Source organism: Chiloscyllium punctatum, chromosome 15, assembly GCF_047496795.1.
Source record: "Chiloscyllium punctatum isolate Juve2018m chromosome 15, sChiPun1.3, whole genome shotgun sequence".
Taxonomy (NCBI): Eukaryota; Metazoa; Chordata; class Chondrichthyes; order Orectolobiformes; family Hemiscylliidae; genus Chiloscyllium; species Chiloscyllium punctatum.
This window is the reverse complement of record NC_092753.1, coordinates 34368444-34385611: the sequence shown is the minus strand read 5'-3', so window position 1 is coordinate 34385611 and position 17168 is coordinate 34368444. Positions and strand designations below refer to the sequence as shown.

General features: G+C 39.5%; 1 protein-coding gene across 5 annotated transcripts in view; it reads left to right on the top strand.

Moving 5' to 3' along the window:
• LOC140486191 (glutamate receptor ionotropic, kainate 1-like) overlaps positions 1-17168 on the top strand; it is a 321766-nt gene that overhangs the window by 286300 nt on the left and 18298 nt on the right. For all 5 annotated transcript variants that reach the window (XM_072584967.1, XM_072584970.1, XM_072584968.1 and 2 more), the window contains one exon: positions 10179-10404. In XM_072584967.1, coding sequence (XP_072441068.1) covers positions 10179-10404 — 226 coding nt within the window. The remainder of the gene's footprint in view (positions 1-10178; positions 10405-17168) is intronic.

The following is a 17168-nucleotide window of genomic DNA, read 5'->3' as shown; positions in this document are numbered from 1 at the left end:
GCTGTCCTGGCACAGTACGTTGTACACTAAGAGCAAGCAGTAGAAACTTGGCGAATGGAAATCAGTGAGTTAGGCAGAATCTTCAGTCCATTTCACAGGTTATCCTGCAAGATCTGGTGACTTCCAGGTCCTTGACACACAAAGCCTGTGCTTTTGACAGAAACATAGAACTGTTTTTAGGTTGTCATGATCAATTGCTTAGAGAGGACAAATAGAAGGTCATCATTAAATATGAAACAGAAAAATGGGTTTTCTATGTTTTTCTGGAATATTTCTGCAGAAGATCTACATGCACCTGAGATGGAACTATCCATTCCCTTCACTGTGAGCTTTAGGCAACATGTGAATATTAACATAATTGATTAGGATTTGCTATTTTGCAATATATGTGCTTCTGTGTATTCTCATTTAATTAACTATCACTCGAACCTTATGTGAACCTTGGTCGATGTTTTGCATGCGGGCACTTAGCTCTGAAAAATTACTCTAATTTCACAGAATCAAAACATAAGTACACATTAGATCTACCATTTTAATCCATATATTTATATATTTATATATGTGTGTGTGCTGTCTGTAGCTAAGAAGCTGTAAGATTATAAGTCAAAATCTGCACAGATCACTTAAGGTAAGATTCCCATCGCAGCTACAGTTGAGAAAATGGTTACTGGAGTAAACTGTTAGAAGGTAATGCCACTATTAGAACATCCTAATGGTGGCATTACCACACACTCACTACACATCACAAGTAACATATTACTCATTAACAAATCTAACTATTATACACAAGTGCCAGCCGATGTGGTAATACAGCATGGAAACAAACCCTTTAGTCCAACCAGTTCATGCTGACCATAATCCCAAACTTACCTACTCTGACCTGTGTGTTGTTGGCCCATATCCCTACAAACATTTCTTATTCATGTACTTATTGAAATAACTTTTAAATGTTATAACTATACCCACATTCACTTCCTCTGAATGTTCACTGTGTGTAAAACAAAATGCCCCCCTGTCTTTTTAAAATCTTTCTCCTCTCACCTTAAAAATATGCCCCCTAGTCTTGAACTCCCCAACCCTAAGGAAAGGATACCTGCCATTCATTTTATCTAAACCCCTCATGATTTTGTAAACCTCCTGTAAGGTCACCTCTCAACTTCCTACGTTCCAGTGAAAGAAGTCCCAGCCTATCCAGCTTCTCCTTATAACTCAAACTTTTCATTCTTGGAAACATTCTGGTAAATCTTTTCTGAACCCTCGCTAGCTTAATAATATCCTTCCTATAACAGAGTGACCAGAACTGGACACAGTATTCCAGAAGAGGCCTCACCATCATCCTATACAATCTCAACTCCCACAAACAAAGGTCTGAGCAATGAAGGCAAGTGTGCAAAATGCCTTAAACGGCCTATCTATATGATGCAATCTTCAAAGAATTATGAACTTGAATCCTTAGATCTCTCTATTCTACAACACTATCCAAGACCCTACTTTTAATTGTACAAGTCCTGCCAGTGTTTCTTTTACCAATACCTCACTTTTATCTAAATTAAACTCCATCTGCTGCTCCTCAGCCCATTGACTCAATTAATCAAAACCTCTTTGTAATCTTAGGTAACCTTCACCATCCACTATACCACCAATCTTGGTGTCATCCACAAACCTACTAACAATGCCTCTATATTATCATCTAAATCATTTATATAAATGACAAACAAAAGTGGACCCAGCACCAATTCCTATGGAACACTGCTGGTAACAGGCCTGCAGTTCCTAAAACGACTCTCCATCATCACTCTCCATTGAAATAAAAACCAAAAGAACTGTGAATGCTGTAAATCAGAAACATAAACAGAAATTCCTGGAAAAACTCAGCAGGTCTGGCAGCATCTGTGGGGAGAAATCAGAGTTAACATTTCGGTTTCAGTGACCCCTTCTCAGAACTGCGTTAACTCTTATTTCTCTCCACAGACACTACCAGACCTGCTGAGTTTTTCCAGCAATTTCTGTTTTGTTATCCTGTCATTAAGCTAATGTTGTTTCCAATTTGCAAGCTCACCCTGAATCCCATATGATCTAACTTTACAAATTAGTCCACCATGTGGAACCTTGTCAAAGGCTTTACTAAAGTCCAATTAGACAATAACTACCAGTCTCCCCTCATCAATCTTCTTGGTTACTTCCTCAAAAAACACAATCAAGTTTGTTAGACATGATTTCCCTTGCATAAAACCATGCTGACTATGCCTAATCATTCCTTGCCTCTCCAAATGCATATAAATCCTATCTTTCAGAATCACCTCAACAATTTACCCATCACCAAAATCAAACTCACTGGTCTGTAGTTCCCAGGCTTCTCCTCTCATGCCCTCTTAAATAAAGGCACAACATGAGCCACACTCCAGTCATCCAGCACCTCGCCAGTAGTTATAGATGATGCAAATATCTCTACGAGGGGCCTAGTAATGTCCTCCCTAACTTCCCACAATGTCCTGGGATACACCAGATCAAGTCCTGGTGATATATCCACCTTTATATTTTCTAAGCACTGCAGCACTTCCCCTTTTGTAATGTGAACAGTTTTCAATCCATATTTATTTCTAAGTTCTCTAGCCTCCATGTATTTACTTAGATAAAGTTGCAATAATCAATAAAGCAAGTTGTTGCATTATAAAAATACTGGAGACAGAATTTTCATTCTTCACATAACTGCTTTTTGAAGGGTTGCCTTCATACATTTAGATTCTAAATAGTAGGACATCAATAAATATGCGGTTCTCTCTTGATGCTTTCTCCATTACCAAAAATTGGAAGTATTGAATAGAAATTCAGTCTATATTGGTTGTATACAAAGGCCTCAGGCAAACAGAACCCAGGCATGCCTTCTAATGCTTTGTTGCAAGACCAGGAACTTGGAGGAGGCTGGTATCAGAAACTTCAGTAAATTTTTTGAGTTACCTCTCTTGCCTTTAAAAGCTGTCATATTGCCATCACATTTTAGACAGTTAGCTCAGCTATTTTAATGTTCCTTTCTCTCCAAGGTCCCCAACTGCAACATTGATCCCAGATCCACACCAATCTGGCAGAAATGCCCATTTTCAAGTTTCTTCAAACTAACTTCCACTTTACTCACAACATCAGCTGCCCATGAATAATATCCTCCCAGTTATACCCTGCCATCCTCAATCCTTCATATATTACAAACATTTTCAAATCTCACCTTGTCTCAATCATTTTTTTGACCGAACCTTTGTTTGAAGAAAAAATAATTTGTAAAGCACATTTCACAACTTCAAAATATCCCAAAGCATCTCAGAGTCAATTAAGCATTTGTTTGAAGTGTTATCACTCCTTTGTTTTTTTCTTTTCTACCCACTCAATAAAATACCTCCGATTGCCTCCTATATTAGAAGCACCATATAAATGCAAATTGTTGTTATGTACAGTTACTTATAGTCGGTATTACTTATCTTTGAATTTGTGTTAGCCTTTTTCTCCTATTACTTTGAGATTCCAGACACAGACTTTGCAGAGCTGGACTAATCTCATACATACCCTGTCATACTCTACTGTGAAAAACATCAGCTTATTTGATGAACCAACAATTCAGAAGTGTCATGTATAGTTATTAAGGTTCTGCCCTGTGCAACTTAGGTTGCAGAATTAATTGAATGCAGAAACATATATTAGAGGAACCTTTTGTTAAGTGAAACAAAGAGACAGAATATTGATTTGGAAAGAGATAAAACAGGGGTTTAGTTTTACAAAAAAAATGCTGAGTTGCATAAACAGGGATAGAAGTCAAATCAAAAGAGGTTGATTTATTACTAGTTACCTGTGCTTGAATTCAGAGGCAAACAATAAAAAAAATCTGCAGGTTTAGGTTTATGATAAAAAGAGACCTAGGCTTATTTTCTTTAGAGAAGAAAATATTTCAAGGAGCTTACATTCGGGATTTTGACATTAAGAATATGTTCACCCACCATTGGTGTGGGTATTATATCAACTGTTGGTGGACATATATTACAAGTTACAAGTTCAAGAGAAATCAAAAATAACTTAATCCATAAAATAGAGTTGTACTGAGAAGGCCATTGAGATGAATAGCAGTAAAGTCCAAAGTCACAAGTTATAGTCCAAAAGGTTTATTTGAAATCACAAGCTTTTGAAGATCAGGTGATGAAGGCTTTGTCAGACTATAACCTGGTGTCTTGTGACTTCTGACTTTGTCCACCCCAATCCAACACTGGCACCTTCACATCATGTATACCTATAAACACAAAGGTGAGCAAGCTTATATGTAATTGATTGCAATTTAACAAAAATCCTCCTTACTCACGAATCTTTGCTCTGAAATTAGTTTCTGCAAGTGTGAGGAAACTTAAGGTTAAACTTCAAAGAAATCTTTGAAGTTTACAGCTCTGTCTTTAAGTAATTCATGGGCTGACAATATACAAAATGTGCAGTCCTCAGAAAATGAACCCTTCATCTTTCAATAATCAGATGATGAATGATAAACTGTCAGTAAATTGATCCTCCAATATATAACGTATAACAGTACAGCACAGTATGGGCCATTCAGCCCTCGATGTTGTGCCAGTCTTTTATCCTATTCTTAGATCAAACTAACCTACATACTCTTCATTGTACTAACTTCCATGTGCTTATCCAAGAGTTGCTTAAATGTCCCTAATGTATCTGATTCTACTACCACTGCTGGCAGTGCTTTCCACACACCACCACTCTGTATAAAGAACCTACCTCTGATATCTCCCCTAAACCTTCCTCCAATTATGTTAAAATTATGCCCTCTCATGATAGACATTTCTGCCATGGGAAAAAGTCTCTGCCTATCCACTTTATTTATGCCTCTCAATATCTCGTACACCTCTATCAAGTCACCTCTCATCCTTCTTCACTCCAATAAGAAAAGCCCTAACTCTCTCAACCTTTCTTCATAAGACCTGCCCTGCAGGCAGCATTCTGGTAACTCTCTTTTGCACCCTCTCTAAAGCTTCTACATCTTTCCTATAATGAGATGACCAGAACAGGATAGAGTGTGGTCTAACCAGGACTCTATAGAACTGCAGCATAACCTCACGGCTCTTAAACTCAATACCCCTGCTAATGAAAGCTAACACACCATACACCTTCTTAACAACCCTATCAACCTGGGTGGCAACTTTGAGGGATGTAAGGACATAGACCCCAAGCTCCCTCTGTTCCTCCGCACTGCCAAGAATCCAATTTAACCCTGTATCCTGCAATCAAATTTGACCTTCCAAAGTGAATGACCTCACACTTTTCCAGGTTGAACTCCATCTGCCACATATCAGCCCAGTTCTGCATCCTGTCAATGTCCCGTTGCAACTTTCAATAGCCCTCCATACTATCCACAACTCCACCAACCTTCGTGTCATCAGCAAACTTACTCACCCACCCTTCCACTTCCTCATCCAAGTCATTTATTTATAAAAATCACAAAGAGCAGAGGTCCTTGCAGAACACCACTGGTCACCAAGTTTCCATCAACTACCACACTCTGTCTTCTATTAGCCAGCCAATTCTGTAACAGACAGGATTCCCTGTATCCCTTGTCACCTTATTTTCTGAATGAGCCTCTAAAATCCATGTACGCCATATCCACTGCCCTACCTTTATCACTGTGTTTGTCACATCCTGAAATAATTCAATCAGGTTTTTTAGGCATGACCTGCCCCTCACAAAGCCATACGGACTATCTCTAATCAAACTATGGTTTTCCAAGTAATAATAAATCCTGTCTCTCAGAATCCTCTCCAATACTTTGCCCACCACTGATGTAAGACTGACTGGTCTGTAATTCTGAGGGTAATCCCTATTCCCTTTCTTGGATAAGGGAATAACATTTGCCACCCTCCAATCATCTGGTACTACTCTAGTGGACAGTGAGGACGCAAAGATCATTGCGAAAGGTACAGCAATCCCTTCCCTTGCTTCCAGTAGTAATCTAGCGTATACCCCATCTGCCTCAGGGGATTTATCTATCCTTTCATTTTTCAAATTTTTCTGCACATCCTCCTTCCTAACATCAACCTGTTCTAGCACATCAGTCTGTTTCACACTGTTCTCAGAAACATAAAGATCCCTCTCAGTAGTGAATACTGAAGCATAGTATTCATTAAGGACCTCCCCTACTTCTGCCAACGCCAGCTGCAAGTTCTCTCCACTATCCCTGATTGGCCCTACCCTCATTCTGGTTGTCCTCTTGTTCTTCAAGTAAGTGAAGAACGCCTTGGGGTTTTCTTTAATCCTACCTGCCAAAGCTTTTTCATGCCCCTTCTAACTCTCTTAAGTCCATTCTTCAGTTCCTTCCTGCCTACCTTGTAACCCTGTTGTAATATGTTATATTTCAAGATAACACTAACATGAGTGACATGATTGGGTTTAATTGTCCATTCAATCCTATGGGTGAAGACTTCCCCTCAAAAATGGAGAGAATGAAAACAATCAAGATCTCAACATCAAGGAGAAATGCTAGCTTCTCCTTGAGCTCCAAACAACAACTTTGGAATTGCACCATTGTGCAGCAACTACCTTTCATCCTTGCATCTCCATCTCATTAAAACCACAACACATCTTATTTTTATGTCATTTCCAATTCTCCTCTCCTTCCCTGAGAAACTAGATTGCCAAAATTCCTCATGGGTAAATCAAGCCGATACCTGGCAACTGCAGATCGCCAAATGCTTATTTTAGCTTCATCCACTTGCTTCTTCACAACAGTGTCAGTACGCACTCTGTGGACACTAACCTCCTTAACCCTTTGTCCATCGAGGTTGGCTTCAGTAAACCAGCAGTCTTCCCTCCATCATCATGGCTTCTCCGGAACGAACATACACAGAACACTTCAGCCCTTCAACATCTTTTAGTTTGGAATTCAGGGTACCATCTGCCAGGTCACTTTCTACGCAGGGACAAACTGGCATCTCGTTTATATTTACACAGGAAGCATCACATGGCTCGTTGAGGTTTCAGTGTTTTCAAACCATGTGGCTTGCGTTGCTTTTTAGTGCAGGTGGAAAGGGTGGGAACACTGACCAATCAATGGAGTGGACTTGTTGCTGTTCGACACCGTGCTACGTCAAGGTCACAACTGCAGCATGTCCCAGCAGTTTATGCAAATACAATTGATGTGTGAAATTCAAAAGAGAGCAGTTCCTGGTGGATGGAGGGGGAGTACAGTAGGTCAGGAGATAGTGCCTAAGTCAGTCAAGGCACTTGTCTGGTTCAACTCCAGAGGGTTGGTCACACTGCTTGCTCCTCTCAAAATCTGAGAATCTGTATTACTGGAGTAGGAGATTAAATCTGTCATGCTGGTCTAATGCAACCTGTTTGGAGATTACCGGTAGGTCAGCCAGAATGCTATAGGGACATCAATCACAGAATTATCATGGTGCAGAAAGAAGCCATACAGCCCATCATGTACTGGGGTAGAAGGGAGCTGTTCTGCTGATATGGTCTTCATTTGAACTGTGCTAGAGCCAGTGTCCCTGTGAATCAAATAACTTGGGTGTAAAGAGGGCTTTAAACTAATTGAGGTGGGGAGGGTAGGAGAAAGGAAAATGTTGGTTTGCAAAGCAAAAATATATCGCAGCATTATAGCTCGGCTTCTTGGATAACAACAATGTGAATCAGTGTGAGCAGGACAAAGTCTACAAACATAGGAACATAGCAAAGGGGGAAAAATGATAGTAAAGTAAAATTAGACAAATCCTTCAGTCCAATCAGTCCACGCCGACCATAATCCCAAACTAAATACTCTCATCTGTCTGCTAATGGCCCATAACCCTCCAAACCGTTCCTATTTATGTATTAGCCAAGCGTCTTTTAAACATTGTACTGTATTCAAGCAGGATTCAGAACAAAATAAATGAATTAACAATGCAAACAGAGGTTAATGAGCATGAACTTAGAGCCATTATTGAGACATGACTACAAGGAGTTCAAAGTTGGGAACTAAATACTCAGGGGTATGTAACTTTTCAAAAGGACAGGCAGGAAAGAATAGTTAATGGGCAGCTTTATTTGTATGCGATGAAGTTAAGTATGGTAGCAAGAAATGATCTTAGATCAGTAGACGTAGAATCCATGGGTGGAGGCAAGAAATAACAAGGGAAAGAAGATACTGGTAGGAGGACTCTACAGGCCCCCCTAATCATAGTTGTACAGTAGGCTGGAGAATAAATCAAGAGAACAATGAGGGCATGCAACAAAAGACAGTATGTTAATCATAGTGACTTTAATCTTTATGTAGATTGGGAAAGTGAAATTGGCAGACATAGCCACAAGGAATGATTCATAGAGTGTATTCTGGACAAATTACCAGAACAATATGTTGCTTATCCAATCAGGGATCTGGTAATGTGGAATGAGGCAGGCTTAATAAATTATGTCAGAGTAAATGATCCCCTAGAAAACAATGACAATAGCATGGTAAGATTTAGCATTTAGTTTGAGGGGTGAAACTTGGATCAGAAATAGCTGTGCTAAACTTAAAGAAGATTAATTACAAAGCTAGCGTGAACTGGGAAAAAAGTTTAGCAGCTCAGGCTACAATGAGGAATAATGGCAGACATTTAAGAAAATAGGCGAAAGTGAGGATTGCAGATACCGAGATTAGAGTCAATAGTGTGGTGCTGGAAAAGCACAGCAGGTCAGGCAGCAATTGAGGAGCAGGAAAATCGACATTTTGGGCAAAGGCCTTTATCACGGCTCACAACAAGATATATCACAGTGAGAAAGAAGGGGATAAACAAACCATGGTTAACCAGGGAAGTTAAGGAGGGCATTGAATTAAAGGAAAAAATATATACATTTGTGACAAAGATTAATAGTGAGTCAGTGGCTGGAGCAGATTTTTTAAAACCAACAAAAGATTACCAAAAAAAGACAGAAAATTTGCACATAATGAGATGGATAGCAAGAACTCCTTTAAATATCTACAAAAAGAAGAAAGAGGCCAAAGTGAACATAGACTGGGGCTATTTTCCCTGCAGCGTCGGAGTCTGGGGTGACCTTATCGAAGTGTAGAAAATCATGAGGAGTATTGACAAAGTGAATAGCCAAGGTCTTTCCCCCAGGAGAGCAAAGTCCAAAACTAGAGGGCATGGGTTTAAGGTGAGGGGGAAAGATGTAAAAAGGACCTAAGGGGTAACTTTCAACAGCCCTTCTCCTTTGCAGACTCTGACCCCTTATTCACTCCTGGCTTCCCTATGCAGAATCCTCTTTCCCCATCCCACTTATAGAGTCATAGAGATGTTCAGCACAGAAACAGACCCTTCGGTCCAACCCATCCAGATATCCCAACTCAATCTAGTCCCATCTGCCAGCACCCAGCCCATATCCCTCCAAACCCTTCCTATTTGTGTACTTCATAACCCTCTTCCTCCATTCTATCACCTCTTTACTGCACAACACCCCTTCTTTTCATTTTGAAGCCCCTCCTCCATCTTTGCAGTCTTAAAATCCCAGGCTTTGCCATGAGCCCAAACCTCACCAGCCTGGATCACCCATGCCTCCCAGCCAACAGTTCTGGTGTTACTGCACCACCCCTTCCCCCCCCCACCCACCCCCACTGCCGCTTCCCCCCACCAGCTTTGCTTCCTACCCCAGAAGCCATTCGCTGCTCTCCAATCAAAGACCACTCCTCTGCTGTATTTGGTTCTGACAGGCTCATAGTGAGAACCAGCCTATGATTGTAGGATAGCTACTCAGATTCTGACAGTTCTATTTTCAGGCTTTTCTTCAACTGGTTGTCCCCATGATTGAATTTTGTTGCAGACGTTTTGGGTACTTCCAGGGGTGAATTCATCTGCCACCCATATATTTTGAGTGTTGGTAGACAGAAAGCTTTGAAGTTAGAATCAGATCAGCCATGATCTTATCAAATGGCTGAAGGCAGCAAATATCCTACACCTGCTCCTAAGTCATATGTTCATGTCTTAACTGTCTGAGTTATGTAGGGCCCAAAATACCCACATGTTTGAAGTTTGGTTGAGATATATTGTTGAAATAGCGTAGAGTTTCAGGATCTTTTGATTAAAAATGACACCCGATTTGGGCTGAAAAATTAAGCTTGGCTACTTTTCTCCATCCTATAGCCATACCTCACACACAGTCTCCTTTGAATTTTGCAGAAATCAAAGATTTCAACATATGAGAAAATGTGGGCATTCATGAACAGTCGGAAGCAGACAGCTTTACTGAAGAACAATGAGGAAGGGATTCAACGTGTTCTCACCACTGATTATGCTCTTCTAATGGAGTCAACCAGTATTGAATATGTTACTCAGCGGAACTGCAACCTGACCCAGATTGGTGGCCTCATTGACTCAAAGGGTTATGGTGTTGGAACACCAATAGGTATAACAGTAATTTAAACTTTTAATTGTCATCTGGTTATAAGTATAGGTCAGAAATATCACTATTTGGATAAGATGTCTGGCTTTTTTGTGAGCAGTATTGTTGGAGATCAGGTATCGCACTGTCATCTAGTTTTGGGAAGAGTGCAATATTTTAGGCAAGAGATATAGTGCAACAGGTATAGAGATGTATGGTATGGAAACAGGCCCTTCAGTCCAACTCATCCATACTGACCAGATATCTTAAGTTAATCTAGCCCCATTTGCCAGTACCTGGTCCATATTCCTCTAAACCCTTCCTGTTCATTTATCCATCCAGATGCCTTTTAAATGTTGTAATTGTACCAGCCTCCATCACTTTCTCCAGCAGTTCATTCCATACATACACCATCCTCTGCATGAAAAGGTTGCCCCTTAGGTTCCTTTTAATTTTTTTCTTTCTTACTTAAACCTATGCCCTCTAGTTCTGGACTCCCCCCACTCCTGGGAAAAGACCTCATCTACTTACCCTATCCGTGCCCTTCATGATAAACGTCTAAGGTCACCCTTCAACCACCAACGCTCCAGGGAAAACAGCCCCACTTTATTCAGCCTCTCCCTATAAATAAGCAGAAGGGGTCAACTTTCATTTAAATAATGCAAAAAGCCTTCCTAAATTGTGCTTTTTCTTTTAAACCAGAAATATATTTTGCCTCAGCTGTCCTGTTGCTCTATACAATGGAATGTAGCTCCTTCATGATGAATTCATTTCCACTGCTGAAGTCTCCCTTGCACTCTGTGTTACATGTCCCATGGTTTGCTATAACTTTTACAGTACATTGTCATTTCAGTGCATGCAGGATCTTCCTTTAGGTGCATTGTATTAATTCATTGATAACTGTCTTGAGTAACTGGAATCATCAATTTATGTTCAAGTCAGTGTTTGTATAACAATCTCAAGAAAAACTACCCAACCCCCATTTTTGTCCAACTTCTGCTTTTACTTTTCAATTTCGAACTTTGACTTCCTCGATATGATTCTCCAAAGATTAATTGAATTAAAAAAGGCTCAAAGTTTTGGATTCTTCTTTGCAGTCTTCTTTCCAGCTTCCTGCCTCTTCACCATTCATAATTGTTGGTAAGATGGTGGTATTCCAATAAAGGGGAATCAATGTTCACTCTAATGGTCCAATTTCTGCAGTTAACTAAAGGGTTGGAGAGTCATCACTATTTTAATCACAAAATCTTTGCTTTATTTTTATCGCACAAGTCCCATTGTAAGATATATAATATGCTGACTTGTTCTGTACTGTCTTCAAATGTATTTTAAGTTGATAATCTAGGCTGAATGAAGAAAACATTGCTTTTGGCTTAGGACTCTCCAGAGTGTATTAACATTGGATTAATATTCATCAACAGATTCTGCTCTTTTTGGCCAATAAGATCCATCTTATAAAATCTTGAGCTGAATTTAATGGCTATGACGGTTACTTCATCCACTGACCAGGATGCTAGTGACCAACACACTGCAATCATTTCAGATTAAATGCCTATCCGGCAGTTACCTGCCATCTGTTGATCGTCTTTATGCAGAGGAGGTGACGATCTGATCTCCAACAGCTTCTGAGCAGTCAGTGGATTGACAGCTCTTCAAGGTCTGCAGTGATGTGTCATTGCTGGTGCTTCAATGTGCCTGGGACTTTCCCACATAAAATAAACAGAGGAGCATAGGAATGTGCGGGTTCCTCCATCCCCCTTCTATCTGATTAAATAGCCCCGTTCAGGCTTTAAATCCCATCCTTTGGCACTGACGATGCTCCCACTGATGGTTGCTCCATCAATTTCTATTTTTCTTTGGAATTTAATTTTGAAACCATTATGTTTATTAATACTTTGCTTTGACTATAAACATTGTGTGAAGTATGCACTAAAATTGAATGATTTTGCGAATAAGCACACTGTTTTTCATCCTACTAATTACTAAAAAGAGCAGAACCGCGTCCGCATCTAAAGATATGTATTTAATTGTCAACCTTTTGAATAATTTAATTGAACCTTCTGTTTCAGCCTTTGTTGGAAAATAAATCCACATTGCTACAACTCCAATTTTCCTTAAGGTCAAATCACTCTGATTTGTTTGCGAGTACTAATTATTTTTTCCCGGTAGAATAATCCCTTTGTGCGCAGTCTTCACTTTATATGATTTTAATAATAAATGGATGGATTAAAAGCATTAATTTCCAAGGGTTCACTGTGGCACAGCTATTGAAATTGCAGTTATAATTACAAGTGAAAATGGAGTTTAGTTACATAATTCACTTAAGTCTTCTGTCATACATATTACATTTTATGAAAGGCATTACTATGTCCAGTTGCTCAATAAAAACAGCAAGGAGTTGAAATAGAGTTGTAGTAGTAGCAATTGCTAAGTTGTTTTAATCTAAAAAAAATTAAGTTAGGAGTTGAAGCAGGCTGTTGAGCTCCTTGACCTTGTCCCACCACTCAATAAGATCATAGCTGATCTGTTTTAGTTTTGAATCCCACATTCTCACTTATCTCCAATAACCTTTGGCTCCCTTGCCTAACAGAAATTTGTCACCTATGCTTTAAAACTGTTCAATGCCATCACCTCCACTGCTTTCTGACACAAAGAGTTTCAAAGTCATATATCCCATTAGAGAAAAAAATTCTCCTCATGTCTGTCTGTAAAGGATGACCCCAAATTTTAAACAGAGTCCCTGGTTCTGGACTGACCCATGAGAGGAAACAAGGTAAAAACAATGACTGCAGATGCTGAAAACCAAATACTGGATTAGTGGTGCTGGAAGAGCACAGCAGTTCAGGCAGCATCCAACGCTCGTTGGATGCTGCCATGAGAGGAAACAGCCTTTCTACATCTGCCTTGTTGGGATCCTATACACCTCAATCAAGTGAACCCTCCTTTTAAACTCCAGGGGAAACAAGCCCAATCTATCCAATCCCTCCTCATAAGACAGTCCATTCATTCCAAATATCAATTTAGTAAACCTCCTCTGAACCACTTATAATGCATTTCCATTCAACAAGTATGCTAAATCTGCACAGCATTGTAAATGTGGTCTCATCAATACCCTGTATAACTGAAGCATAACATTCTTTTTCTATTTAACTTATCTCAAAGAAAAAGATTCCATTACTTTCTTAACTACTTGCTGTATCCATATGCACACTATATGTGACACATACATTCAAACACTTAGATTGTTTTGCACCTCGGAATTCTGCAGTTGTTCTCATCATTTATGTGATGCTACGTGCTTTTATTTCTTTCTGTGAAACTGATCAACTTCATGCTTTTCCACATTACACTGCATGTGACAGATTTTTTGCCCACTTACTCAACTTGTCCCTATTTATCTGAATCTGTATATATCCTCTTCACAACATACTTTCCTATATAGCTTTGTATCATCTACAAATTTAGTTTCCATGCCTTTTCTCCCCTTATCTAAGTCATTGATATAAATTGTAAAAAGCTGGGCCTCAGAATAAACACCAAAGGGACTCCACAACTTGCCAATCACAAAATTATACCTTCACAGGTGGGGAAGGCGAGGGGAGGTTTGGGGGAGGGGGCACCCGTTATTTGTTAATTATGACGTTTAGTTCTGGATTCTAGGGAAACATCCATTCCAGATTTACCCAGTGGGGCAGCATGGTGGCTCAGTGGTTAGCACTGCTGCCTCGCAGCACCAGGGACCTGAAATTGATTCCAACCTCAGGCAAATGTCTGTACAGACTTTGCACATTCTCCCTGTGTCTGTATGGGTTTCCTCCGCAGTCCAAAGATGTGCAGGCTAGGTGGATTGGCCATGCTAAATAGCCCATCATATCCCGTGATGTGCAGGCTAGGTGGATTGGCCTTAGGAAATACAATGTACAGAGAAAGGTTAGCAGGGTGGGTCTGGATAGGACATTCTTCAGAGGGTTGGTGAGGACTCAATGGCCTGCTTCCAAACTATAGGAATTCTATTAAGTCCCCGCAAGATCCTATATATTTCAGTTAAGTCTCCCCTGACTCTTCTAACCTCCAGAGGTTGCAGGCTTAGTCTATGTCCTCATAAGGCAATCCATTCATTTCAGGTATTAAGCAAGTAAAACCTCTACTACCACCAGATTTCTAGATATTACTGGGATAATTTTTTGTTCACTATTGTGAAAACTGAAGCAAAATATTTGATTCTTGCATTCGCTATTTTTGTTGTTTTCTACAGGGTTGTGTGACTGTGAAGAGAAAAGGTTTTCAATCAGAAATGATCATATCGAATGGCAGGGTAGCTTGATGAGCTAAATGGTTTACACTTGTCTCTATTTTCCTATTATTAACACCCCATGTTCATCATCTTTACTTACTTTTTTTCTCATTCATAAATACCAACATTTCTAGCTAGCTTCCTCACATACTCCAATTTCTTCCTCCTGTTTAATATTTTCTGTTATTTGCTGTTCTTCTTCATTGTTATTTTAATCAACATGTTTGGACACATCATAACGTTTATCTAGAGGGACTTGAAAATTGCGTTTCAGAGGTAGGGACACTATCCCCTTTTAATTCCAGATCTTAATGAATTCAAATTTCACTATCTACCATAGTGGGATTTGAACTCACAGAACATTAGGATAGGATTCTGGATTAGCAGTTCAGTGACGTTACACTCCCCCTTCAGCACCACCTCCCCCTTCTTCATATTCAGTCTTATCATCTGACCTGTCATTCATTGTTGGCAATTGCATTCATTTTCCTTGAGTCTCATATTTTTCTTAACTTCTTTGATTAACCATGGACGTGTTCCCTTTCAAATGTCTCCTTATAGCAGGAATATATTTTTTCAGAGTATTCTGAAATATCCCCATAAATGTCTGCCTCTAGTTCTCTGTTGAAGTATCCTCTAGCCAAATACCCCAGCTCAGTTCAGCTAGCTCAGCTTTCATGCCCACATACTTGAGCTCATTTAAATTTAAAATGCTGGACTCACAGCTCCTCTTCTCCCTTTCAAACTGAATACAAAATTCAATCACTTCATGGTTGCTGATCTCTAAGAATGCCTTTCCTCTAAGGTCACTAATTAATCCTGTCGTATTACTATAACTTGCTCTTTGTTTGTTTCCAGAACGTGCTGCTCTAAGAAACTTGAAAGTGATCTGTAAATTCCTCATCCAGGCAACCATTGTATTTCTGAGAATTTAATTTCCATTTATATGTTTATATTAAAATCACCCTTGATTATCATCATCCCTTTATCACCAGCACCCAATATTTCTATTCATAGTAACTTGTGGTTACTGTCAGGGAGCCTGTAAACCATACCTACTAATGATGTCTTTCCCCTACCATTCCTCACCGCAACCAAAACTAATTTCACATCTTGATTTCCTGAACCAGGGCGATCAGTGCTATTAACAGTGCTAACCCTCCACCTTTACCTATCTCCCTATTCTTCTTGGACGTCATCTGTTTCTCATAAGGCAACATTCAGGGCCTTGTCTTTGTCATCATACAGCATTGACTCAATAATGACTGTCAGAACATTTTTTTAACGTGCATTATCAGTTTGTTTACTTTGTCATGACCATTTTACATCTTCAGGTAGAGCTATTAAGTTTGTCTTTGATTATCTTTGTAGCATCTGGTCTTGACTGTTGACAAATTCTTATGTTTTATTCCCTGTGTCCCTTACTCCTTTTACTGACCTTCCTTTCCAATATTTCTATTTTGCTGTCATGCCTAATTGTCCTTTGATATGAAGTAACAATCCAGAGACTGTTACATTTGCAGTTATGTTTGTCGTACTATCTAAACACAAACTCTTTCTTTATCGTCTGTCATTGGTACCTTCTTGGACCATGGCAACTGGATTGTCCCTTCCTATTCCAATTTCTGGTCCACTTATGAGCAGTTGTTTCAGATCCAAGCACTCTTGGCTGCACAGAATAATGATTATCTCCCTCATTATACTGTCCCCTGCAGCCACTATGTTGCTTTTGCTTGCCCTACTGAACAGTTTCCTGTATCATGTTCAGTTTGCTCATCCACACTGTAGCCCCATTCTCAACCAAACAAACTGTGAAAACCTCAAACCTGTTAGATAATTGCAAACATTGAGGCTCCTGCACACCTGCCATCTGATTCCCCTCACCTGCCTCACTCACAGTCGTACCCTCTTTTCACTGACCACTGACCAAATGAGAAAGCCTTATCCTTAGGAATGTGACCACCTCCGATATAAAATATCTTGTTAACATTCCCTGTACTTGAAGTATTGCAAAGTCTATTCAGCCTCCAGCTCAAGCTCTCAACTGAATCCACTCAAGCTGTACTTACTCACTACAAATGTATTTGCCCCGAATCACATTAACATTCAAGAGGTCTGACTAGCCATGATACATCACCTGTCCTGCCATCCATATGAGCCTTTTTAATTAGCAATTTGTATCATTTATTTAATTATTTGTTTCCTATTTTTATGTGTTTTATTAACCCTAATACTAGTTCCTATGCTATGTTATATCTTAGGAATAGATTTTAACCACATATATTCACCAACCAGCTGATTCCTTCCCCTTCAGGAGAAGAACAAATTCCAAACTGTCAGCACTCTGGCTCCAGGTCCTCCATGCACTCGATTTTGTGCAGTTTGCTTTTGAACACTAACTATTTTATTTCAAAATTTTAGGAACTTAAATTTATTATCTTATTTGCCTTTGTCATATAACAAACAAAAATTGTATACTAATGTGATGAGGAGG